The sequence below is a fragment of the Rhinopithecus roxellana genome, chromosome 14 (assembly GCF_007565055.1).
Source record: "Rhinopithecus roxellana isolate Shanxi Qingling chromosome 14, ASM756505v1, whole genome shotgun sequence".
Taxonomy (NCBI): domain Eukaryota; kingdom Metazoa; phylum Chordata; class Mammalia; order Primates; family Cercopithecidae; genus Rhinopithecus; species Rhinopithecus roxellana.
This window is the reverse complement of record NC_044562.1, coordinates 22,047,587-22,075,528: the sequence shown is the minus strand read 5'-3', so window position 1 is coordinate 22,075,528 and position 27,942 is coordinate 22,047,587. Positions and strand designations below refer to the sequence as shown.

At 36.7% G+C, this 27,942-nt stretch overlaps 1 protein-coding gene across 14 annotated transcripts in view; it reads left to right on the top strand.

Annotated features, from left to right (window-relative positions):
• MFF (mitochondrial fission factor) overlaps window positions 1-27,457 on the top strand; it is a 32,839-nt gene extending 5,382 nt beyond the window's left edge. For 2 of the 14 annotated variants that reach the window (XM_010375615.2, XM_030916226.1), the window contains 9 exons: window positions 264-484; window positions 1,736-1,905; window positions 9,511-9,599; window positions 11,978-12,052; window positions 16,503-16,661; window positions 20,206-20,238; window positions 21,794-21,853; window positions 25,272-25,356; window positions 26,610-27,457. In XM_010375615.2, the coding sequence (XP_010373917.1) occupies window positions 304-484; window positions 1,736-1,905; window positions 9,511-9,599; window positions 11,978-12,052; window positions 16,503-16,661; window positions 20,206-20,238; window positions 21,794-21,853; window positions 25,272-25,356; window positions 26,610-26,741 (984 nt within the window). In that variant the 5' untranslated portion in view covers window positions 264-303 and the 3' untranslated portion in view covers window positions 26,742-27,457. The remainder of the gene's footprint in view (window positions 1-263; window positions 485-1,735; window positions 1,906-9,510; window positions 9,600-11,977; window positions 12,053-16,502; window positions 16,662-20,205; window positions 20,239-21,793; window positions 21,854-25,271; window positions 25,357-26,609) is intronic. The other 12 variants (XM_010375617.2, XM_030916227.1, XM_010375616.2 and 9 more) reach the window with 7 other exon arrangements.
• The last annotated feature ends 485 nt before the right edge of the window (window positions 27,458-27,942 follow it).

Here is a 27,942-nt window from a genome sequence, read left to right as displayed (position 1 = left end):
TTTTGCTTTGTATGTGTTCAGTACTTGCAAATGAGAAGTTTCCTTTCCTCAAGGTACAGTTTCAGCTGATAAGTAAGAAGGCATTTTGTTGAGGAAATCATTTTCTTTCATCTTTTATTTTTGCTTTGTATGTGTTCAGTACTTGCAAATGAGAAGTTTCCTTTCTCTCTTTCTATACGGTATTGTCTTCTAACTTCCCTACTCTACTTAGAGGAGACTGATATTTTAACAGTCAGCCCTGTCTTTAAATTTTTCTCCCACAGGGTGAGTGGGGCAACATTTCCTTCTCCTACTGCTGCTGAGATGGCAGAAATTAGTCGAATTCAATACGAAATGGAATATACCGAAGGCATTAGTCAGCGAATGAGGGTCCCAGAAAAGTTAAAAGTAGCACCACCAAACGCTGACCTGGAACAAGGATTCCAAGAAGGAGTTCCAAATGCTAGTGTGATAATGCAAGTTCCGGAGAGGATTGTTGTGGCAGGTATTTCACCTTTACTTAGAAGGTTGCCTGTTAAGTCTTTGTTTTGTATGTTTCTATGAAAACTTGAGTTTTTCTAAATGTTATTTAGAAAAGGAGTTGGAAAATGCAACTTTATGCTTTTGAAATTTCCATTCATTATTATAGTCTGAATTTCACACAGTATTTTTTAGTAATTCAACTAATTATTGAGGTTTTACACACATAAAATGTATACATTTCTAAATGTGTACTTGATGAGTTTTGACAAAAGTAAACACCCATATAACCACCACCACAGTCCAAATGGAGACCATTTTTGTTACTCTGCAGGGTTCCCTTATGTCTCTTTCTCACTCAGTCCCTTCCCCTCAACTCTAGGCAACCATAGTCTCCTTTCTATAGCCAGAGACTAGATTTGTCTTTCCCAGAGTTTCATGTAAATAGAATCATAGAGTATATACTCTTATCTGGCTTCTTTTGTTCAGTGTAATGTTTTTGAGATTCTTTCTGTTGTTGCATATATCAGTTGTTCATTCCATTTTATTACTGAGTAATATTTCAGTTTGGATACACCATAATTTGTTTATCCATTCATCTTCATTAATTGATTGCTTTTTGTTTGAAGCTGTTAGGATTAAAGCCACTGAATATTCAGGTTCAAGTCTTTGTGAGGACATATGTTTTCATATCTTTAGGAGTGAAATTGCTGGTTTATGTACTACAAGTTATTTTAAACTTTGAAAGACTGCTAAACTATTTTCCAAATTCTAGTACGGTGTTGCATTCCATCAGTGATGTATGAGTTTCAGTTGCTCCACGTCCTTGCCAACATTTTGTATTGTCAGTCTTTTTAATTTTAGCTGTTTGAGTGGGTGTGCAGTGCCATCTCGTGATTTTAATTCTATTTCCCTGATTATTAATAATTTTGAACATCTGCTCATGTGCTTTTTGGCCATTTATATATATTCGTTGTGAAGTGTCTATTCACATGTTTTGTCAGTTTAAAAAATTGGGTGTTGTAAGAGTTTTATATATTCTAAATATCAGTTTTTTTGGTTATATATCATGCATTGCATAATTTCTTATTTCTGTACCACAGTGATAAATATTAGTGAAATGCCAGTATGCTGGAAGCATATTTTGAAAGAAACTAATGCTCATTGGGAGGTATAATTCAAAAGCAGAAGAAGGTAAATACATTTTAACAAAAAACACTGTCTTTTTAAAAAACCTCCCGCTTTTCTCTTCTTTGTCTATTTTCTTAACTCCTAGGAAATAATGAAGATGTTTCATTTTCAAGACCAGCAGATCTTGACCTTATTCAGTCAACTCCCTTTAAACCCCTGGCACTAAAAACACCACCTCGTGTACTTACGCTAAGTGAAAGACCACTAGATTTTCTGGATTTAGAAAGACCTCCTACAACCCCTCAAAATGAAGAAGTAAGTAGAACTTTAATATCACTAGAATTTGAAATAATGTAAACAAAGGTAAAAGAGAAGAGTGAAGAGGCTTTATCATATTCTTAGCAATATGTCGTGAAAGCTTTCCATATGGAACATTACTAATAATTCTAATTTACAAATGTACCAAATAAGTTATTATGCTATTTTTTTAAATTTGAATGTTATGTTTTAGGAAAATGTAAATTTTGTGGAAAGTATTATTAAGTTCCTGTGGTTTGAAGAAAGAGCCTTTATGGGTAGGTGTTACTTGTTAAATAATAAGAAAAAGTTGGGAGTTTAGCAATAAAAAGTAAATGTATCACTTTGTTATAAAATCAGTCTAGCAAACATGGCAAAGAAAGCCCTTTTTCCCTTGACACTACCCATTCTCGCTTCTTGATTAAAAGTTTCTACTGAGTTAGCTCCTATACTGCATTACATTAATATGCCAGTTGACCTAAATGTAGCAGTGGAGACTAATAAGGTGTTAGTAGCAGAGTTCAAATCCTGCCTTTGCCATTGACTTACAGCTAAGCTTTGAAGCTTCTTTGCTGTGATGATTTCTGGAGTTGCATCTTTTTCATATACCTTCTGAACTGCTAACATGTTGTCATGAAGCTAGTATTAGACAATGTACAAACATATGTTTTTATTAACGATGGTATTGCTTGTGTCCGGTTTCATTTTGCATGTAGTCCTTTCCAAAGAGGGTAAAGCCCGCATACTGTCTAGGGCAATGCAATTTGCTAGGACTAGTTCTTAGGTTGTAAGTTTCTGCTGAGATAATTGAGGCAATATGCACACAGTTTGGATATTCTAGGTATTTGTTTGGTGAAAAGCAATAATCTGAGACTTTACATGACAGAAAGGCACTAAGACGCTTGGAGAATTGTATTATTTAACAAGCATTTTTTAACTTTTATCTCTGAGATACTATATGCAGTATAAGAATTAATGAGACGTCGTTCCTGCATTCAGAAAGTTTGCTGTCTGTCTGGTTTCAGCAGGACAGTAATATGAGTGAGGAAAAGACATCAACACACACAGAATATATAAAATTCTTTAATAGCAGAAAATAATGAAAGTTACCAAGATGGTTACATAAAACAAAAGTATCCAGTGTGCTCTCAGTTTGAGGCCCAGCTTTCTAACTCCCCAGAGTTCCTTGGGAATTATACCTGTGAAAATAATTGTCTTCCAGTGAGGTTTTTGCCAGGAAAGAAATGTTCTTTATTGTATTCTTTGGGTTTTTCTTTTGATCTTTCTGCTGCTCCTAACTGATTGAAAGCAACCCAAGCAATTCCTTGAGTGATTATTTTAAGAGTGAGTGAAGAAAGTTTGCTGGGATTTCCCTCAGTAGACCCAGGCTTTAAGACTGTACGGGGTTCATTCCTGCGTTAATTGTGATATTTAGTCAAATGTGATAGATGCCCAGAGTGTATAACACTGGGGTAAAAAAGTTTGTGTGAGAATTAGACCTAACTTGGAAGACCTACTTTGCCATTTACTAACCACATAACTTTTGGCAAGTTATTTAACAGTTCTAGGGCTTATCTCTGAAATAAAGATAAAAATAATGCCAAGTGCATAAGATTATTGTGAGAATTAAATGTAATAATGCGTGTAAGGACATGTTCTAATTCATGTTAAAAGCTCAATACGTATAAATGTTATTGTTAGGAAAGAGTTAAAATCCTGTGGCAGGAGCCAGATCCTGAAATGAAAGAGGAGTTTTTGAGATTAATACCATCTGCCTATTGAAAGCAAAGATGATGGTTTGAACTTAAGTTTATACAAGCTTATAGAAGGGTCCAGTAGCCTTCAACAAGCATTCAACTACCATGAGCAAGGGCGGAAGGGGTAAGGGAGCCAGGGTTCTAGTAGCTTCTAGAAATTGACTGAAATAGAGAAGCAATAAGACCCTGAGTGCTGATAACATTGATGATCCATTCAGGTGTTACTCAGAGTCTATAAAGTGAGATCCCCAGAACATTTGCTCTGTAGTAATCATTCTGCAGTAGTTGCCAGGGTTTCTTTACTTCAGCACTATTGGCATTTTGGACTGGAAAATTCCTTGTGGTGAGAGCCATCTTTTTGCACTGTAGAATGTTTGCAACATTTGTGGTATCTATCTACAAGATGGCATTACCATCTTCCAAGTCATGATATCCAAAAATGTTTGTAATAGCGAAAAGGTGGAAGCAACTAAAATGTCCATCAGCTGATGGATGGATAAGCAAAACATGATCTAGCCATATAGTAACGCTTATTCAGCCATTAAAAAAATGAGGTACTGGCCGGGTGCGGTGGCCGATGCCTGCAATCCCAGCACTTTGGGAGGCTGAGGCAGGCAGATCATTTGAGGTCAGGAGTTTAAGACCAGCCTGGCCAACATGGTGAGACCCTACTAAAACTATAGAAATTAGCCGAGCATGGTGGTGTGGACGCCTGCAATCCCAGCTACTCCGGAGGCAGAGGCAGGAGAATCACTTGAACCCGGGAGGCGGAGGTAGCAGCGAGCTGAGATTGCACCACTGCACTCCAGCCTGGGCAACAGAGCCAGACTCTGTCTCCAAAAAAAAAAAAGGTACCGATACATGCCACAACTTGGATGAACCTTGAAAACATGTAAAGTTTAGGAAGCCAGACAGCAAAGGCCATATATTGCATTTTTCTACTTACATGAAATATCCAGAGTGGCCAAATGAATGAAGACAGGATACAGATCAGTAGTTGCCAGGGGGTTAGAGGAAAGGGGAATTGAGAGTGACTGCTTAATCAGTATGGGGTTTCCTTTGGGCTGATGAAACTATTCTGGAACTAGATAGTGGTAATGATATACACAACATTGTGAGTGTACTAAATGCCACTGAATTGTATACTTCAAAATGGTTAAAATTGTATATGTTATGTGTGTTTTACCACAATAAAAAAGAAAAGACCTCCAGACATTGCCAGATGTTCTCTACAGGGCAAGATCACCCCCTACTGAAAACCACTGACCTATCTCAAGAAAGGAGACTACCAGGAGAAGGCTTATGAGGAAGCCTATAAAATTGTCTGAAAGCCTGATTGATGTAAGGGGTAAATTTGTAGAAAGCAATTGTACTTGACTTCTTAAACTGGCTTAAAGAATCCGGGTGAGCTCTTGAGGAGGGCTTAAAATATAACACAAATAATCGCTTAGCTTAAAGAGGGTTTAAAAATCTGGAGGCTTGGCTGGAAGAGAGGAAGTTGACAAACCCTTCCAATATGCCTGATCTCCACCAATATTTGGAAATCAACTAACAAAGCAACTGTGTGTGATCTGGGCGTGAAATGCAAAATGCCCAAGTCATGACAGTTTTTAGTGTCAAAGAGACTGGGCCGTGTGAATGAGGAGAAAGAAGCTGTGACAGTGACATTACCACCTCTTCTCATCAAGGAATCCAAATGGGAGCCAGTGGGGAAGGATCTTCCAGAGAACAAGAAGGAAGAACTATACAGAAAGAGTTGGAAATGCTGACTGTAAGAAGATTTGACGCAGCCTTGAACAATGGGACCAAGTCAAAGATGTGCACTCTGCCATTACATCCTATCAATCAAGCCATGATGTGCTTTGAAAAAATCAGCTACAATAAACCCTAAAAACTTTGTGAGAAGTCCATTGACGTTGGAGGAAAAAACAGACTAGACTAAAGATAGAGAGTAAAAGCTTTTGCCCAAGTTGGCATCTCTTACTTCAAAGAGGAGAAGTATGAGAATACTATTCATTTCTATAATAAACCTTTGGAAGAGCACTGAACCGCAGATGTACAAGAACTGTCAATAGTTAGGAATTAATCTGGAAGGAGCAAAGTCAATTGGCATATATAAACCCTGACCTGATTTTGGAAGAGTAAAGGCATTGAGTGGTTTCAGAAATGGAACTATCTCCAAGCCATGCCAGGTTTATGCAGAAGCCATCAAATGGCATCCACAGGATGCCAAATTCTACAACAGTTATGTCCCAAATGTACAGCCAGAGCTCAAGGAGTAGAAGAAATATCCAGCTAGATTCACCCTTAACACAGATCATACTTAGAAAGCAGCAATCTTAGAATCTGAAGGATAACACAAAAGCCATGAATGTCTAGCAGAAGGCCCTAGACCTGTGATTCTACTGTAAAGAAGTAGCAGATGGTTATTGGTGCCTGGTTCAGTTGGTATGACAACGCTAAGGATGTGAAGCAAAAAACCATAGCTAAATGGCATATCCTAAAACAAATGCAGAAGGGCTCCCAGGGACTGAGTGAATATTTTAAAAGGGTCCTGCGGGAGCTTGGAAAATCAAGAACTTGATGAATATGGGTCTGATCACAGTTTGGTGATGGTTTCTTGAGCTCTTTTTCCTTCCTCGTTACTTCTGGAAAGAGGAGCTGGGACTGCAATGAGCAGAATGGAGCAAAAGTCTGGAGAGAAAAGGAAAAGCTGAATTGTATATGTGTATACACATTCCTGCATGGAAAATTCAGAGATGTGCACTCACAGTCTTTGTACAGATACAGTTTCATGGCCCTCTTACCACAAGCATGGTCTCGTCACTCCTGACAAATTGAGCCATGTGTCCTTCCCAAAACCCACAGTCACTGGCGTAACTGTTCTCCCTGTGATTCATGATGTTAAATTTTGGACACTGAACATGTTGGGGAGGGAAGATATTTATCCTATCTGTTCAGTCTACATTGTTCATTTGTACCTTTCCCCTTTCTGCATAAAAGTCTCACAGAAAATGGGGATGAGTATAGAGGAAAACCACTAAGGCTCTGAGTAGATTCCTGAAGAAGAGGTGGGCTTTGAACAGATTGAGAGAATCGGCCATCAAAAAACCTAGAGGACATTTACTTGAACAATCAAATTTAACTTGCGGTGTAAGCATATTAAAGGAGAATTGTATGCATGCATGCAGAGTGTCTAGTGCTATATGTTATATAACTATGTAGCATTAGACCCTGTGACCCAACTTCCAGGAAGCTTCTTGAACCTAGGAAACTCTTTCTCAGCCTCAGGGATGAATAAAAGTAAGTGCATAATCAATGAAAGATGATTCTGAAAGACATTTTAAAATTTTGCATTGAGGCCAGGCGCAGTGACTCACACTTGTAATCCCAGCACTTTGGAAGGCCATAGTGGGTGGATCTTTTCAGGTCAAGAGTTTAAGACCAGCCTGGCCAACATGGTGAAACCCCATCTCTACCAAAAAATACAAAAATTAGCCGGTCATGGTGGTGTGTACATGTAATCTCAGCTACTCAGGAGGCCGAGGCATGAAAGTCTCTTGAACCCAGGAGGCAGAGATTGCAGTAAGCCAAGATCATGCCACTTCACTCCATCCTGGGCAACACAGTGAGACCCTGTCTAAAAAAAAAAAAAAAATCTCGGAATGAAACAAAATAAACGTCCAAGCCAGGCATGGTGACTCACACCTGTAATCCCACTACTTTGGGAGGCCAAGGTGGATGGATCACGTGAGGTTAGGAGTTTAAGACCAGCCTGGCCAATGTGGTGAAACCCCGTTTCTACTAAAAATGCAAAAATTATCTGGACGAGATGGCATGCGCCTGTAATCCCAGCTACTCGGGAGGCTGAGGCATGAGAATCGCTTGAACCCGGGAGGTGGAGGTTGCAGTGAGCTGAAATAGCACCATTGCACTCCACCCTGGGGAAAAGAGTGACACTGTCTCAAAAAAAAAAAAAAAAGAAGAAAAACATCCACTTGGGATTATAGGTGTGAGCCACCATGCCCGACCAAAAACATCAATAAATATTGATTGATATTTTGAAAATCTTAATATTCAAGTCCTTTAATTCACATACTATTTGTTTTTTACTATAAAGTTTAATTTTTTTTAAACCATAATGTCAGTCGAGTGCAGTGGCTCACGCCTGTAATCCCAGCACTTTGGGAGGCTGAGGCAGGCGGATCATGAGATCAGGAGTTCGAGATGAGCCTGCCAACATGGTGAAACCCCGTCTCTACTGAAAATACAAAAATGAGCCAGGTGTGGTGGCGCACACCCCCAGCTACTCTGGAGGCCGAGGCAGGAGAATTGCTTGATCCCGGGAGGCAGAGTTTGCAGTAAGCCAAGATTGTGCCACTGCACTGCAGCCTGGGCGACGGAGCAAGACCCTATCTCAAAAAAAAAACAAAAAAAAACCCACAAAATAAAACCATAATGTTGCCATGGCTATTTTAGTTGGGGGGTTTTTGTTTGTTTTGTTTTTTTAAGTATTTTTGTTGGGCGCAGTAGCTCACACCTGTAATCCCAACACTTTGGGAGGCCAAGATGGGCAGAACACTTGAGCTCAGGAGTTCGAGATCAGCCTGGGCAACATGGCAAAACCCCCATCTCTACAAAATACAAAAATTATCCAGGTGTGGTGATGTGTGCCTGTAGTCCCAGCTACTTGGGAGGCTGAAGTGGAAGGATCACTTGAGGCCAGGAGGCTGAGACTGCAACAAGCCATGAGTGTGCCACTGCACTCCAGCCTGGGTGACAGAGCAAGATCCTATCTCAAAAAAAAAAAAAGTATTTTTAAATAAGCAGAAAAGTTAATGATTACCACTGTTCTAGTTATCCATTTCTATGTAACAAATCATCTTAAACTTAGTGGTTTAAAACAAACAAGCCTATGTTTTGCTCATGCATACTGTGGGTTAGGAATTTGCAGTTGCCATAAAGGGAAAAGCTTGTTTCTGTTCTTCAATGTCTGGAGCCTAAGGTACAAAGTCTCAAAGGCTAAGGATAACTCAACAGCTGGAGCTGCAGTTACCTGAAGGTTTGTTCACTCACATGTCACTTGGTACTAGCTGTTGTCTGGGACATCCATTAGGGTTGTCGGCAGGTGCACTTATTCATGGCCTCACTGTGTGGCTACTTGGCCTTCCTTGTATCATGGTGCCATTCTTCGAAATATGAGCAAGCTGGGGAAAGAAAGGCAGAAGCTGTACTGTTATGACCTATCCTCAGAAGTCACTTTGCATCATTCTGTAGGAGTCACCAGCCGTCTGAATTTCAAGGGGAAGAAACATGATCCTGTCTCTTAATGAAAGAAGGTCAAAGATACATGTTGTAAGAAGAGCGTGTGGGATCAGAGATTGCAGCCATTCTGCGATGCCAAAGCCACTAAGCTAGATACTTTTTTAGTCTGGTTTTCAAATATTCAACCAAATCTGAATTTGTTATAACCCTAGAAGCCAGGAATGTTTATTTATAATACAGATACTCTCCATTTCCTATATGTGCCTGTAAACACTTTTATAAATTGTTCTTATAAGTATACAGCATAAGATTAAACAAATAATAATGATCGCGCCAAGTAATATTGATACTTAGAAACTAGAGTAGCATTCTTAAAGTAAATAGACATTGCTGTTTATCTGCATTATAGTAAGGGTATGTGTTGTTTTTCTTAAAAGCAAGTCTGTCAGTAATACACTGCCTGGCAGCAATTCTTGGTTGCCTTTTCTTAGTTCGTTGTAAATTTTTTGAGTAGCCTTGTATCGAGGTTCTTTTGATGCTAAGCAGCTACTAGGCTACTAAGAATATTTCTCTTTCCTTCCCTGTCTTTGTGCCTTAACAGATCCGTGCAGTTGGCAGACTAAAAAGAGAGCGGTCTATGAGTGAAAATGCCGTTCGCCAAAATGGACAGCTGGTCAGAAATGATTCTCTGTGAGTAGAAGCACTAGCATTGTATCTCCTTTGTAAGTTTTCTCAGGATATTTTGTGTACCCGTGTTTTTCTAAATAATGACTTCCTGTAGTTTTTAAAATTTGTTTTCCATCAAGTTTACGTTTTTGTAATACTTTTTGTAGTCTTAAAATCTGGCCATTTTGTGGGTCCTAAGAATTTTTCAGTCACCTTATCCTTTCCTGTGTCGTATGATTTGCTAATGAAGTTATCATAAGATGGTGAACTGGTCCTTTCCAGCTTTGTTTCTAATGAGCTGTGTTGGACAGTGTAGCAAGACAGGTAGAATTTTTTTCTTTCCAAAAGTATTTTTTAGCTTTCTCCTTTGTGATTCATTGAATTTTTTGGTCCTTTTCATTTTCAAAAAATACAAGTGTGTTGTTTAAAAGACTAGTTGTTTAAACCTTTCTTTCTCATTTGGTTGTATTATCAAATTCTGATCTTAAAGCTACCACAAGATCTATTAATGTTAGTGCTTTTTTACTTTTTTATTAAAATTAATGGGTTTTTACAAACAAAATGTTCCTTGAAAACTGGTCAGAATTTTAATCAGAAAGTCATTGTCAGTAGTGGCTTTTTAAATAGATTATATAAATTAATATTTCTTCCTCATTAATGTTTTGGCCAATTTTCATGAACTCATGAACCACATACGATGGCAAGCATCATGTTAGCTTCTGCAGAAGCTGAAAGAATCAGGAGATGATACATCTCTTCTGAGAGCTTGCAAATCTAGATAGAAGCAAAACATTTAATTTTATTTACAAAATAACTAGAGAACAATACAGTGATTTATATTATAGCATATTAATCTCCAGTTTGGACCTCTCTAAAGAGTATAGGGATACAGAAGGAGTTTTGATGGGATAGGGTCATTGATATTCAAGATAGAGGATTCTTTTTTCAAATATTTTTATCCTTGCTTTGAAAGAGCAAAGAAGTTCTAACTTCTATATAATTTATTTGCTTGCCTTATGGAAATTCCATTCTCTTGTGTTAGGGGAAAGGAGAACTAAAACTGCTCTGATTTCTTGGAGAATATTGAAATATCTCCTAAGTGAGTTAAAATTATTCTGTAAGACTGTGTAGGAAGACAGTGAGTTAAAATGAATATATATCTCCTTCAGGGAATGCTTGCTGCAAGATTCAGCCATTAGTAATAGAACATTTTTTATGATTGTGTTTCCCTAGAGGTATCTGGTTGGCAGTGATGTCAGCAGGTCCACAAGATCCATTTTTTCTAGACTATTTCCAAATGTATTACATAAACAGTAAAGAGGCTGTATCATTTATGGCTAAGGTGGCTTCTTGATGTACTTTACAGAGTGATTAAACATACACTCAAGAGCTTTAATTATTTCCTTTTTGTAACATTATCCCAAGGCAACAAAGATTTCTAGTAAGCTTTTCCACTTTATAAAGATGTGGCTTACTCTTTAGGTTCTTAGCTACTTTGACATTTTATTTAATAAAATAAAAACAAGATTATTGTAATATAGCACCACTTTTATTTTTTCTCCCGAAGTATATATTATTGATAGCTGCATTCAACTGAAGAGAAAGGAAACCCCTTTATTATGTATGAAAACCAGTCCAGTGAAGTATGATTTAGAGTAGATGATATAGATATTTTTGCATTTACCCGATAACATCAGTTCCTCGTAACAGAAAAGATTTACAGTATTAACTAATACTTGATTTTTTTTTTTTAAGTTGCTTTAATGACATTTTCTAAAATGCCATTTCAGTCTTTAATAAAACTGAAAATCTCATTTTTGGTAGTAAAAGTAATGAATCTTTATACATTTTCACAGTGAAACACTTAACATTGCTTAACCATATTTTTCGTTATGGTTGTTACCATGTTATAGATGTAATTTGTTAATAATGTAACTTTCTCCTTTCTTTCCCTACTGTTGTTAATTTTATACTTTACAATTTGTCTTTAAGAATCTCCATCTTACTAACTTTAGAATTGTGTGTAACGAACATATTATTCAGTGTCATTAATGTAGTAAGGAAAAAACAATTGATATAATACCTCTATTACAATAATTATTAAACTCTTACTATCTTTACCTACTTTAGTGTTTTCTTTGTAACGTGAAATTGTTGTGCATCAGAGTGCATGAAACTTTGCCTGTCTCCACTTTATTTTATTCCGTGGCTTTGAGAATAAAAGTGCGAATGGGTATGAGAGCAGGAGCACTGGTCTTTGTTTTCTTAATTACTTTGAAGAGGCAATAAGATTATCGTCAGCTATTAGCACAAAAGTGTATTCTGAACAGTAAAATCAGATGTAGCTTTTTCTTTGTGTTATAAAAGCTGAATATGTAAAAGAAGCATAATTATTATTTAAGGTGGCACAGATCAGATTCTGCCCCAAGAAATAAAATTTCAAGGTTCCAGGCACCGATTTCTGCACCGGAGTACACGTAAGATTTTATCTGCTCTGCTTTTCACAAGTAGTTGTTTTGATTTTGAAGGATTATGTTAATACTAATCTATTGACCAGGTAATTGACATATGCTATCCTAATTATCTTCCTGTTTGGCTTTTTAGTACCTCTGTTTCAGGATTTCTCAAACTGTCATTATATACTTTATTAAGGAAAAAAATAACTAGACCAACTAAAGGAAGTTGTATATGATTTTGCATGTATTGGTGAAAGGAACATGGAATATAATATGCACATAAGGACCAAGCCTCCTTTTTTGTTTATTTTGCTTTGGTTGGCATAATAGTTCTCCACAGATTCAACTTCACCTGGTTCAGTGATCCCAAATTTTTTTTTTTTTTTTTTAATTTCAGCATACTGTCCTTATTCTATCTTGTCCCTGAAGGAGAATGAAGAATAAGTGTGGTTTGTCATTTATTTTATAATCCCATAGATTAAAATGATGCTTGGAAGCATTTTTTGCTATTATTAAACCCACCGTTTTTCCGTGTGACAAAATAAGGTATGGGAATGACTCACTCATAGAGCAGAACATTTTGGTGTATAATACAAGAATCAATAGCTAATAGCGTTCTTAAGCAGCAGAAGAAACCACACCGATAGCCAACAGTTTTCCTCTTACTCTGGTTCTATTATTATGCTTCGCGGAACTATTCAGTTGCCGTAGATAGTGGCAATATGTTAAAATTTCCTCTCTATTTAAAATTCCAAGAGAAATTAATATATTTGTGTTTTGATGAAAATTTTTTCTCTTTATTATTTTACCCTATTTTTTGGAAGAGTCTGATACCTCACTGAAGAGGTTAAAGTCACAGTTTGAGAAACATTATTCCTGTGAAAACTCAGAGAAAGAGGTACCTGACTTTGAACTTACTTTTAATAATGACATAGTTATACCAAGTAAATTTTTATTTCAATTTTAGTTCTGGCATTGGCTGATTTTTTTTTTTTTTTTTTTTTTTTTTGCTGTTTTATTTTGTTTGTTTTTTTGAGATGGAGTCTCACTGTGACTTCCAGACTGGAGTGCCATGGCATGATCTCGGCTCACGGCAGCCTCCGGCCTCCTGGGTTCAAGCGATTGTCCTGCCCCAGTCTCCCAAGTAGCTGAGACTACAGGCACACACCACCATGCCTGACTAATTTTTGTATTTTTAGTAGAGACAGGGTTTCACCATATTGGCCAGGCTGGTCTAGAACTCCTGACCTCAAGTGATCTGCCCATCTTGGCCTCCCAAAGTGCTGGGATTATAGGCGTGAGCCACTGTGCCCAGCCCTGGTGTTGTTTACTTAACTCTTATGTAATAAGATTTCGTGTAAGCATGAGGTAGAGCTATTACTAATGAAGCATGGTGAACATCAGTGCTTTCTTCAAATTTTTCTAATCTCTTCTTTTAAAAAGGTAATGTTGGGACTTTGCTGTTTTATAATCTCACTGGAATCAGTTTATCAAAGAACATTTTTATTAAATTACTAATATATATAATGCCATTTACTTGATCTTCTCAGAGCCTTTGCAGTATGTTTACTTTTTTATTTTTCACAATAGTTCACTTGTCAAAACAGCAGAAACAGAAAGTCACTAAACCTTGGTTGGGTCCAAGAGTGGATGGAGGTGAAATCACTGTTTCCCTCCACAGCTGATACCTGTGTAGTACATTTTAGCTCCTGTCAAACTGATTGCTAAAATGTAGCTTATTCTTTTTTTGTTTTTACATTTATTTGTAAAAAAGACCAACAAGACTGCTTAAAGTTTTAAAAAGGAAAGAGAATTGCTAAATTATTTATTGCCTCTAATTACTAATGTAGTTTTGGCAAGCTTATGGTGATTCATTTCATCTGTAGATGGAATTATGTGTTATCAAACAAGGACATTTAATCTGTACATACACTGGCAAAAGTAGTCATCAATTAAAAAAAGAATACTCCCGATTTTGTTTTTGCTGTTTATGGAGGATTGCCGTACACATGAATGTAAAGCTAAATTTTTTACTAATCTTCGAAATGTTAATTTCTTTTGAGAAACAACTAGAACCTCAAGTTATGTTTTTGATGCTGGTTTTTGATGAAATAAGTATCTTTACTAGTATTGATAAAAACTTAATTTCTTCTTTTATCTTTCTACATAAGTATTTTTCATGTTAAATTACAACTGAGGATCATGTAAGGTGTTTTCCCATTATATTCCAATTTCATGTGATCGTAAAATCGTAGAATTGAGAGAGATCTTATAGATTGTTTTAGAATCTACCCTTCCGCATTCCATCTTAGGAACTCTTCGCAGTTAATCTGAAGTCAGTTTATAGTTTGACTGTTTTATAAGATGACATCCTCATTTCCTATGTATGGACAGAAAATACTTGTACTTTTACAGTTGAAGGAAACAATTCATTGTTGTTTGTTTCCCGCAAAAGGATTTCTCTTAGAGAAGTAACACTTCTATTTTAATTTTTAATGGACCAAAATCCATTAAGTTTTTTTCATGGATTTGAGTTTCGTTCATTCATGCTGTTGCCCCAAGATTGTAATTCCAAATATTGATTACTGTAGCCTTTAATATGTTAGTATGTAGCTAGTTTATTTATCAATACAGAATGATACACAAAGTGTTCAATTTAAACCCCCAAATGCAGAGGCAAAGTACTGATTGGTCCTTTAAAACTTGCTTAAGTGAATTTAGGCAGTTAAACGCTGACTGCTCTATCAAGAAGAGTGTCAGATGAATTGTTTGTTTATGTTGGTGCAGAACTGGCCATTTTTAATTCTCACAAGCAGTAAGGGCTTCAGGTTTTCACAGTGCTGCCTAAAGAGAATTCTGAGTGTAAGACTAACGTATAGTTTTGTTTCACAGATAGGATGGGTTTTTTTGTTTATTTGTTTTTACCCTTCTGGAATGCCCGGTATGGGTTTGGCCAATTACCATGGATCAGTAGATAATGTTGGTTTATATGGATTCCCAGAGATTACCAGTCTCTGGATGGACATTTAAGGTCACTAGTCATGAGATTGCATCAGAAAATTTGAGTTTATCTTGACACCATTAGGCCTAAATCCTATGGTGAATCAGGCTTGATAGATTAGTTACTTTGTATGTTAAGATTTGGCTTAGATCTTCTAAGCAGTCTTTGAAAAACGTGGTTTTCATATTATGGTACTTCTGTCTTTGGATCGCCAAGCCATTCAAAGTTATTCATAAAATTGTGGAGAAGATTTTGTTTTTTAATTTTCTGGGACTCTGGGAATAATATTAGATGACTGTAACTATCCTGTCAAAAATTATCCCAGTTATTTTGTAGTTTCCAAACAAATACATGCTATTAGAAAAGATTACATAGTCAAAATAAGAGATTTTCTTTTTTCAATTGTTTATCATCTGCTTTGTTTTTATTCTTTTAGACGTAATACACATTGGATGACGTTTAGCCTGATGTTAGTTTTGCCTTGACGTTGAGAATGTTGAACCCTCATCCCACTGTCATAGTCCTCTTATTGTAACAAACTATCTGCCAAGTCCGTATGTCAGTTAAGTTAAATACGTCACATAATCATGCTGTAACATTAAATGGCTCCCTGAAAATACTGACACAGATCTTAAGAGTTTAGGTTAGAACCACAAGAACTGGTTCATTCAGCTGTCAGAAAGCACTGGCAGGGGAGCCAAATGAAATTATGAATCTCAGCCCACACATGAAAGAACGATTAAGATTATTGTCATTAAGAAACCCAGAAATGGTTACCAGCCATTGATAATTTAAGAAGTGTCCTTGCCTTCTTTCACTCTATTCACAGATTTGGTAATATTTTTATGCTTTAGTCATTTAACTAGAAAACATATGCTTTCTATAACTAAACAATCAAAATGCTTTGTTACCATTTTCTAAGACGAATTCATCCTTAAATCAGTGTCATTTACTTGTCATAAACTTCAACTTGTTTCATTGGCTTTATGAAGTATTTGAAATGGTGTTTTTATGGAATCACTTTTGATTCATGTGTTTAAACTTTGACATCTGCATGTGAGAATCCCCTGTCCTACTCTTCTAATCATCCATAAGTTGACAGCAGTGTTGTTTCTTGGAAGTTTGGTTTATTGAATTGGAATATAAACACGAAGTAAAGAATGCTGCTTTTCCAATGGGAGGAGTTGAACACATTCATTGCTGTAGTTCTCTTCCCTCTCTACAGCTCTTTCATATTCAGTTTATTTATTTTGATGTTTAGGGCTACAAAGTTATAATTGTTCCCTTATAGCTCGTTTTTGAAAACAATTCAAAATGTTTATTCTTTGACTGTTTTCTTGGGGGGAGAGTGAAGGGTGGGAAAGCGGGGCAAGAACACTAAGAAAATTAAGATAAAGACTGCTCAGCAGAAGTTTTATAAAAATCTGACTTGAGTGTTTTTCTCTTCATTTGCTGTGCTTGTGTAAACAGTGTGACACCATCGCCACAACAGGCTCGGGTCTGTCCTCCCCATATGTTACCTGAAGATGGAGCTAATCTGTCCTCTGCTCGTGGCATTTTGTCGCTTATCCAGTCTTCTACCCGTAGGGCATACCAGCAGATCTTGGATGTGCTGGATGAAAATCGCAGGTGATTGGCCATCCGTGACTCTTGCCAGCTTTGTTGCATAGTTTTTGGCCTCTTGTTTAGTGGACTGTGGTGTCTTTCTTTTCTGTTTTTACCTTCTAGCCTCTTTCTAAGATGCAATGATTTGAAACAGCTTGCTTTACTTTCTTTTAATTTGAAATTATTGTCCAAAATTCACATTTCGTAAGATTACATTACCTTTCCTTCTGTCAGGGAGAGTATACGTAGAAAGTGTAGTGATTTTTTTCAAAGGCTTTTCTAGCCTGTTCTAAGTACTTGTTTCCACTTCGGGATATGCCAAGGGGTCCCATTGGATTGAGTGTTGCACTGAAGCTTACTAGTCCTCTTTAATTAATCTTGATGTAATCATTTATACTACTTACATGATTGGATTAATAAAGCACATCTGAGGAGGTGAGGTCAGTGCAGCTGCCAGGACACTTTTTTCCTTTCCTCCCAAACTATGGATTTCTAGGCTTGTTTTGAAAATTCCAGGTGCTACCATCTTTTTGATAATACTGATATTTTTCAGTGTTGATAATTTATCTCACTTTTGAATATCTCCAAGTAAAATCATCAGTAGTAAACTTAGACTTATTCATAGAAATTTTTTTTTGCAGTTATTTCAAGTACTTTTTGTCCTCGCTTTATTACTACATAATGTTTTAAAGGAAATTCAGGGAGCTTTTTTGGCATACTGTGGGAAAGATAGAGTCAATTTCATTTCGACTCTGAACATTTATCTAGTGGCTTCTGGTAGTCAGGGTTTGAATTTTCATGATTATTTACTTGTTACTTTTTGCATTTTGAAGGTTTCACAATAAATTAAGCTGGCCCTTCTAATAAATCCTGTTTCTTACCTTAGGAACGAATATGACTTCTGGCTTGCACTGAACAAACTCTTTCTTGTTGAGTGCTTGTAGTCCTCACACAGGCCCTGGGTATGTCACCATACTTCACAAGCACTTGTCCATGCTACTTTTCCTTGTTGAATCCAGGGCCTTTCAGGGCCTTCCCAGAGTTGACCTAGTGCTATGCATTTGGGCCCAAGGACTGAAAGCTGCACTGAAAAGAGCTTAAAAAGAAAGCTCATGGCATGAGGGTGTGGGGAGGGGAATTATATATACACGTGTGTGTATAGATGTGTTTTGTTTGTTTGTTTTTCCCCAAGGATTTAGACTCCCTTTTGTGCTTTTTGAAGCTTCAAAGACATTATTGGACTATTGGGAAGCTGTAAGAAGCAGCAAGGTTCAGAACACAAAGCATGGATTCAGGGAGTCAGTCAGGATTAACCCGGATCCACCCCAGTGCATAACTGCATAATGGCCTTGAACAAATTGCTTAGCTTCTTTTGGCCTCATTTTTCTCATCTGTTGAAAACTAGAGAGGAAGGATAATAATATCTAGCTTTCTGAATTCTTGTGTGGATCTTCTCCCCTCCCCCACCTTTAATTATAATGGGATAATGGCCTCCAATTCTTTATTTAGTGTGGTAGGAGATCTTTCAAATGATATTGAATATAAAGTAGCTGGCACTTAAGAACTAATATTTACAAGGGTCTGTTTTCCCTCCTTAAAACACATTTATTGTCCATCAGCTAACTTGTTTAACTTTTTAATTACAGTAAGTCCTTAGTGGAGACCAGATTATTAGGTGCGAATATGTCATATCAAATGCTATTACATTTAAAATATCTGAATGAGAGAGATATTTCCAAATCTTGTATAAAAAGTAATAATAGCTAGATGGCAAAGTCACAGTACATTAAAATTATGTGTCCCAAAAAGTAAAAAAAGAAAAAAGAAATGATTCGTCTCAACCCCCACGGTCAGCATATACACAGTTCATCGCAGTCATGTGGAACTTATAAAAAGAATGGATTTTTTCCTCCATAATGGAAAAACATTGTGCCTCAGAGTCAAATGTATAAAATCAAAAATCGTATTAGTATAAACTTTGTATTTTTTTAATAATGAAAAATATTTTGGACTTTAAGTGAAATTTTATTTCACTTTTTTACATTGTGATGAATTGATAACTCTAAAATCCCTTTTCTGGGAAGGAGTTCTCTTTTCTCATTCATTTCAGTAAGTTTTTAGAAGTTCATGAAGGAGTTATATTAATAATGCTTTGCTCCTAGGTCTGTAGCAGTAGTTGTTACCTTGGAGCCTGGAGGGTTAGATTCTCATCAGTCTAATTGATGCTTTCAGTATTGAAAGGATTTTTTTAAGTTGTATTCACTTAGGATCTCAGTGTTGAGCAAGATTTTGTCAGAATTTTAAGTGCCAAATCAGTTTTTGTTTCCTCTGTGAGAAGTATCCGGCATGACTTTTCAGATATAAGAAATAGGAATGTGAAATTTGGATAATGTTCTACTTGCATGATTATAAAATAATACTGCTTATAAAATTTTAAGTGCTTCTGTGTTCTTTGCTCTGTACATCATTTTTTCCTTTCTATTTTATTACTCTTGGCTATTATGCTAATGCAATACTTTATCTTTCGTCATATGCCATCACATTAGGTATGGTTAATTTAAGCTAGAACTATTTGGCAGAAAAAGAAAAACGCTTTCTGCTTGCTTTATCACTGTGAAATAATGCACATTCACAATTCCTTGACTTAAGAACTATTTTCAGTTTACATTTTAAAGGACGCTGTCAAAAGGTTTATGTACTATATATTTTTTTCTTACAAGCATGTAGATGATTTAAACCAAGCTCAACATGAAAACCAAGTTAAATCCTATGTACATGTTAGAAAACTTTATTTACACAGGTCAGTGTTACGCATTTGGAAAACCGGTATCTTGAAAATTTACCAAAACACCAGGTGTGTTATTTGCTCAGGTGCAGCAGAAATTAAAATACTGTTATGATTTGGTCCTTACCTGGTTAGAAAATGCCCGTCTCTCCCTACATCTGTTAGAGCTATGTACCTCGTTTTACAATGTAAAATATTAACATCTTAAAAAAGAAACTTAGTTCCTGTGTAAGAACAGTATTTGAATATTGATAGATGAGTCATGCTTAGCTCTTATTTTTAGAAGGGGCTTGATTATTTTTATACACTTTTTCCTTAACAGACTGTACCAGCTTTGAGTGAATAGAATAAGAAACCAATGTGTGAAAAATTTATATTTTCGGCAAGTATCCCTATAAATACATAGCTTGGAAGACCTGGAAATCCAGAGTTGCAGTGGATACAATATTTGTTATTTATAATTTTTCTCTTTTAAAAAAAAGTATAATTCCTGATTCCCAATTAAACTGTTTATTTTCTGTAGCAGATTGCATTTTTATAGCAACGAAACACATATTCTGTTACGTCAGAGCATATTTACTCAAAAAACGTCAGTACACAAGTTAATGGTGGGGCTGGGTGGTAGCCTTGGATTTCTCTCCTTTTACCACTCTACAAAACATACTGTTGAAAAGATTTTATGTATTACTCATACTTATCATAGAAAATGGTACTTGAATGAAGTTTCTAATTTTGCCAAATACCTGTCTAATTTACTTTTATATTATATGTGTCAATTGCCAGTGTGAGAAGACAAAATGAAATACGTTGTGAAAGGTAACTGTATTATTTTCTGGCTCTGCATTATAAAAGGGAAATCTCTGTGGTGGAATATGTTGAATATGACAGATCCATTTGAACATGCTGTGTGCAGTTTAAAAAGCTTTAAGAAGCACACAGCGATGGCATTATCTAAATAACCATTTTCATGTTAGTGTAATTTAAGATTGTAGTTAAATAACAGGTTTCCTAATACCACAGAGTAAATATGTTAGTAAGATGAGATGAGTTAAAGACCTGTCTGAAGCGTATATGATTTCTCCATGTTTTTTAGCCAGTAAAATAAAAGTCAAACGTGTTTCCCCAAAAATTCTTTGAATCCCTTGTCATCTAGGCTCCAGAAATTTATTTAAGCACTGGTAGTACCTTTAAGACATGTAGAAGTTAAACATTAGAATTTTCTTACATAAATTGAATTATCAGAAAATAAAGATTTGTATTGTAGTCAAAATTCCACAGCTGTGCCAACTTACAGAAAAAATTAGTGCATTTGGTATTAAACATTTACCATTATATAATTCAGTGTTGTCTTGATACTTAAATTCAAGCAAAACCAGATCAGTTACTTAGAGAATTAGATACCCAAAATAGGATTTAATAATTCTTCGAATCTTTATATGGATCCAATACTCCAGTCTCCTTTCTCTGCTTAGTAAATATTGCTGACTGTTTTAGGGGGAATTGACCAGTGAACAGGTAGAAGCTTTTGTTTTCTGATTTTAAAATATAAAACTCACTGGAAAGCTTACTGCTTATCAAGGTAGAAAGCTAACTCCTCTAGTGCCAAAGTGTATACTGAGAATGGGTGGAAATGCCCACCAGGTTTCCCAGTGCACCTACTTAGTCTTCATTGCCAGCGGCCCCGTATGTCACTCCTGGTTGTCTCAAGATCAGACTCAAATTGTGGATTGCGCTTCCTGTAATGTGCTCCAGCACATCTCCTGATCTTCTCAGCTTCAGAGTGGAGGCTTGCATTTTCACTCTGGAGAACTGAGAGTTTGAATGACACACAGCCGCAATGAGACATCAGGCACTACTCAGAATTAATAAGGTGGGAGGGAAGGAACTGTGGGAAATGGAGTTTCTTGAAATTTATGAATACAGTTTTTGAGATGGAGCTGTTGATGTCAGATGAGCAACCATGGTCATACCGGTGCAGCTAACCAGGTCCTGATATGCTTTTAAAGGTGCTAGTGATTTTTTTTTCCAACTAGAAGAAAGGAATTATACTTTTTAAACAGAGTTGTCTTCTGTCTTAAATTTCATAATGTAAAGCACCAAGAAAATTATTTTATATGTTGGTGCTATTTTGTCATATAAATATAGATTCCTTTTGTTTCTTTGATTGATAGTAATGTTGAGTTTATGAAAATTATAAAATGGAGGACACATGAGACAAGGATTTTTTAAAGTGGTTGAGAGATATTATATTGTATTGAAATATACAATATAATCCTATTTGACATTTATTTGTCTTGTTTTTGCTTTTATTTTATTACTTCTCTGTTTCCTGATTCTGTCTTGTGCCTTCTCCCGCAAAAACCTGCCTTAGACCTGTGTTGCGTGGTGGGTCTGCTGCCGCCACTTCTAATCCTCATCATGACAACGTCAGGTAAATTTTGAGACTTTGTAATTACCAGGGTAAATGGTTGGCGGAATTTGTGTGTTGCAGGGCATGATGCATGTCGTAACCACGCCTGTGTTTGTAGCTGAACTTCTTTCTACAGCTTTCCTCGATGAGTACATCTTGCTTCTCTCTAAGAACAATGAATCATCAGTCATGACATTTGGCCAATTAGTATGAGGGAAAATGTTTAATAATTATGGTACGATGTGAACAGCTATTTTATTTAAGTATAGTGTTAATAGTTTATAGGTGGTTTGTGATAATTGACATGCTAAAACAGAAAAAAAGTCTTAAATCTTATCTTATGTACATCATTTTAATGGTTGCCTGAATTGTGCCCAGCATTTCCTTTTAAGTTGTTAATTATCTGGAATGTCACTTCTGGTGTGTGAACAAACCTCTTTGTTTGTAAGGCATCATCTTAAACTGGGAGGAATCAGTATTAACAGCTCCACAGTTTGGGAAGACACTTACTTAGAAAGGAAATTGAGTTTTAAGCGTTTTTATCATCTGTTGATTTAAGGCCTTCTCTCTTATTTTTGCCCCTTTCACACTTTCAGACATGTGTAGGCTGAGTGTTCCTTTCTTCCTGATATGCACAGGGGCTGGCAGAATGGCACATACAAACACATACAATTCTCAAGTGCCAAAATCCCCATTTAGTTTTCCCATAGTCTGGAAAAACAAAAGCTCGTTGGTATCCACAGACGCTACTACTGTATAACTTTTTCAGTCGGTTTTATTCAAGCAGAAATGTATTATCTGTAGCAGTAGATTTAAAACTGGCAGCATCATTTCTGTGCTTAGAAGAAGCTGGTGCATTCATCGAAGCAAGAGAAAAGGGAAACATTAGCTGCTCATTAAAACTGAATTCATGTTGGAGGATATTTGGAAAGCGTTGACTGTGGTAATCCCTCACCACTCTGCTGATGTGTTCTGTTTACAATCTTAGTTCAGTTCATTGTTGTTTTCGCTTATATTTTTCTCTTAAGTTTGTGATCCTTTTATCTTCCTGTCAGAGTATTTTCAGCCAGTGGTCTAACTTAGCATTAGAGTTTTTTAGTTCTAATAAATGCAGGTTTTTGTTTAAAACACAATGTAAAGTAACATATTTTAGTTTTAAATTGAATTATGTAGGTAAAATCTTTGGTCATATCCTTATATTTCTTTGCAAATGGAGATTTCCTTTTCAGATATCTAAACCTTAGTTAATTCAGGATATAAATTGTGAGTAATCGCTTTCATTTGTACTTCATTCTCTATGTTCAGTTCAGATCCCTTTAACAATTGCTTCTGTTGGGTTTTTTTTTCTAGTTATTCATCTGTTATGTGGCCTCAGAGAAAGAGAAGAGTTTTATTTTGAGGATTAAGTGAAGGAAAAGGGAACCTTCAACCTTTATTTTTTCCACTAATCATTTGTAAACCCATAGTTCCAGCATCTACTAACTTAGAAGTTTACTTCTCTAACTGGTAAAATTACCCTCAGTGCCCCAGGTTGTTTACTGTGTTCTCAGGAAACAAGGGGACAGTTAATGAGAAAACAAGACAATTTAGCCATAGAAGGAACATTTGGAGATGGTTGTAGATTATCTAGGGTCAGTACACGCCATCTATTGTTTAAGGTTTTTTGCATACTTTGCTAAATTATTACTTTTAACAATATTTAAAACAAAAGGGTTTTCCGAATAGACTTGTCTTTAACATGTCTGGATGAAACGTGTGATTCCGCTTCATATCCTTTGGTGTGGGTATGTGCTTTTTGTCTGGGGACTTGCTGAGCTAGATATTAGAGTAGATGATCCATGTGCTGATTCTGTGTACTACACAGGAGTAACTTTTAATTCAGTTTGTTTATATTCTGCTCATTTAGAAAATGTACTGTGCCATTTTACTAAAATAACCAGTTAGGATATAAAATATATGGGAGGTGAATTGTGTGGTTATTATATAAGTTGTAGCTTAATGAAGCTATTAATTAAATTTTAAAATGTGGAAATCCAGGCAAAGGAGTTGTCTTTGTTTTTCAGAAGTTTAGTGTCATTCACCTAAAAAGTAGTTCCCCTTTCGAAGTAACTGCATTGGAACAAAAAGTACTTTTTTATTATGCTTTCTCTGGATTTTGTCTTAGTGGTTTTTCAGTATTATTTTGTACACAGCCTCTTATTCATTATTGGGCCAATTCTGGAGCTAAATGTAGTGGCAAGATGTATTCAGGAGATTTCATAATTGTTTCTGCGGGAGAACACAGTAGAGCTTAAGTAATTAGAAATAAGAAGAATAGGCTGGGCGTGGTTGCTCAGACCTGTAATCCCAGCACTTTGGGAGGCTGAGACGGGTGGATCACCTGAGGTCGTGAGTTTGAGACCAGCCTGGCCAAAATGGTGAAACCCCGTCTCTACTAAAAGTACAAAAATTAGCCGGGCATGGTGGTGGGTGCCTGTAATCCCAGCTACTTGGGAGACTGAGGCAGGAGAATCACTTGAACCCCGGAGGTGGAAGTTGCAGTGAGCCAAGATTGTGCCATTGCACTCCAGCCTGGGCAACAAAAGTGAAACTCTGTCTCAAAAAAAAAAAAAAAAAAAAAAGAAGTAAAGAATAAAAATGGTAAGACAAGAGGCAATGAGAAGAGGTGATGAGTCTTTCTTTTTTTAGTTAGAGTTAGTCTACTTTGTGTTCCCTGCCAGTGAGTCTGTGCCTATGGGCTTACATACGGATATAAGTTTGTGTAAGAATTATATTTTGTGGCCAGGCGCGGTGGCTCAAGCCTGTAATCCCAGCACTTTGGGAGGCCAAGACAGGCGGATCACGAGGTCAGGAGATCGAGACCATCCTGGCTAACACGGTGAAACCTCGTCTCTACTAAAAAATACAAAAAACTAGCCGGGCGAGGTGGCGGGCGTCTGTAGTCCCAGCTACTCGGGAGGCTGAGGCAGGAGAATGGCGTAAACCCGGGAGGCGGAGCTTGCAGTGAGCTGAGATCCGGCCACGGCACTCCAGCCCAGGCGACAGAGCGAGACTCCGTCTAAAAAAAAAAAAAAAAAAAAAAGAATTATATTTTGTTCTATCCTAAGTGGCAGCTCTCAGACCTTTTCAGCCAGGGACCCTTTTTTAGCATCGCCAATCCTTCTGGCTTGAGAATTTTCTATTTGTATCTTTAGTCAGGATTTTTTTCTCATTCTCCAGTTTTTAGTGCCCCTATTCAATATTGTAGACAGTTGTCATTTTAAGCTTTTTCCTTTCCTTTATTAGTACAAATTCAGGTGGTAAAATATTTTAGTAATTCATGTTATTAGTACCAGTTTTCTGAATACTACTTTGAGCATTACACAAAGCATGACATGACGTGCCAGTTACTCTGAGTTCTACTTTAATATTCATTTGTCTTTCTATCTCTTATCTGCAGGTATGGCATTTCAAATCTAGATACAACAATTGAAGGAACGTCAGATGACCTGACTGTTGTAGATGCAGCTTCACTAAGACGGCAGGTATTTAGTGTACCAAATAAGATAGATTTCTCAGTTAAATTCATACAGTATTTTAAAGTGATAGTTCTCAACATTTTATCATTTTCTCTCCTGTGGGACCCATGAATGGAACTATTTTATCTGTCAAGCTAGTAAGCCATAATTGATTGTCTCATTTTGATTAAAGATATATTAAACTACCATTTACATGTTGTGGTCACCATGAAACAGTATTACCAAGATAGATGAATGTAATTCTGGCCGATAACAAAGAGTCTTTAGCAAACCATTACAGCCATAAGTTGCTTGTTTGGCTTTTGAAATGTGGAACAATCACTTTGGAACCTTTGTTACTGTGTTTAATAACTCCATTTTGGACACTGCTCCTTGCAGCTTGCACAGCGTCTCTGCATATGTATTTCTTGTATTCTGGAATAAATCCTTTCTTAGAACTGCAGTTGCACATGTGTATTTTTTAATACGTACTCCCACAGCCTCGAGTATCACACAGACGTACACACATGTGAAGAAGACATAGTTGGTTTTCTCATTGTGTCTATGCCAAATAGATGTAGAGGGAAATTGAATTAAATAAGATGTTTTTAGGTGAAGATCAGTAGGAGAACATGAGCTTAAGCAGGCAGTTGGTTATTCAGCCCCAGGCTTTTCACAGTAAGGGCTAACAGCAAGGGTGGTACTGTACTGTCAGCCAGCAGCATTTCCAGCAGCTGGGGAATCAGCCTTCAGGCCTGAAGGGTTTGGATGCCATACCCAAGGCCCACTACAGTAGGTTATTTCCTTGGATTGTGTCGGTAATTCAGAGGTGGACAGAGAAGGCAGTTATGCCAGGTTAAAGATGAACAACTGAGGTTGAGTGACGAGAAGTTCATAGGAGAGACATAGGAAGGGAAAAGAGTCCCGTATCCTTTGTGCTGTGGTAAGCCTGCCAAAATGCATACTGAGTCTTTTCTGCCACAATAACAGTAGGTAACAGCTTCCTCACCTCACTTTGTAATCAAGTTAGGAAGGAAATATACCCTTCCTAACTCAGAAATCTGAAGAAGGGAAAGGGAAAGGATGTTTAAGTGAATTTGAGTTGTCATCAATGACATGTTTTTCTATATGTAGTTGTGTTTATTTTGCTCCAGATGAAACTTTCCATGTTTGTAATAATACTTTTGTTGACAAATTATTATACTACTTTATAAGAATCTCATTGCTCTATTCATTAAAGCCTCTATATTGTATTTTTTGTGTGTTTGTTTTTCACTTAGATAATCAAACTAAATAGACGTCTACAACTTCTGGAAGAGGAGAACAAAGAACGTGCTAAAAGAGAAATGATCATGTATTCAATTACTGTAGCTTTCTGGCTGCTTAATAGCTGGCTGTGGTTTCGCCGCTAGAGGTAACATCAGCTCTCAAAAATATTGTCTCAACAACTGGAAATATAAAAGATTTGCAAACTTCTTTGTTTCTGTCTCTGCGTTATATGCCATTTTATAGTCCACACCCTGAAAATGTATTTCTTCCAGAAAGTCTGGAAGAAGGACCTATATTTGTAGAAGTAAAGGTATATTCTGTCACTTAGCTGTATTCACGTTTGAGCAGTTCTGCAGTAACACCTGCTTAAAATTCTCCCTTTGCATGTTTTGTAAATAGGCTCCAGTTTTGTTTTTTAAAAGGAATTTATTTTTTGCCTCATCAGTCCACAGAAGTGATTCTGAATGGCAGAGAGTCTGTAGAGAATTGATTTAGATAAGTGTCTGTGAAAGAAAAACAATTTTTTTGTCCTGTTTCTCAAACACTGTTAAGCAGTTTTGTTAATAGACATTTTTGCATCAACACTTCAACATTAACACTTTCAAAGTCATGGTCTGGTGCCAGATTTGAGAAACTCGAACCACCTAATATTTCATAACCTTCTTCATTAGGTACTTGTACAGATTAAGTTCTGACATTTCAGCAGTTTAATATGTGTGCAATATGTGCATTCTTTCATTTTAGTTTTGCACTTGGTTTTCTATAAAGTACGTTTTTACTCAGTTCATGTGTGAACAATTTAAAAAACTACAGAATAAGGTACAAATGTCGTGTATTTAATAAACTGTCAAGCAAAGCAGTATTTGTCTGTTGGAGGATTTTATTTCATCATTTGTGCGATCAGCTACATTTTGTATCGTATTACCTTGTATGAGTCTTCCTGTCTCAGGAGCAAGTAATACAATTAATGACATGGTAGGTCGCAAGAACCTACTATGCTTCCTTTCAGACCTTCATCCTGGTATTGGTGGCTGTTGGTTGCATTGAAGGTGGTTTTCTAATTTATAATATCTATAAAGTGGTTCAGGTTTAAATACCTTGAGTTGTGTATACTCTTTTTTTTTTTTTGAGATGGAGTCTTGCTCTGTTGCTGATGCTGGAGTCCAGTGGCGTGATCTTGGCTCACTAGAACCTCCACCTCCCAGGTTCAAGTGATTCTCCTGCCTCAGCCTCCCGAGTAGCTGGGATTACAGGCGCTGGCCACCACAGCCAACTAATTTTTGTATTTTTAGTAGATACGGGGTTTTGCCATGGTGGCCAGGCTGATCTCGAACTCCTGACCTC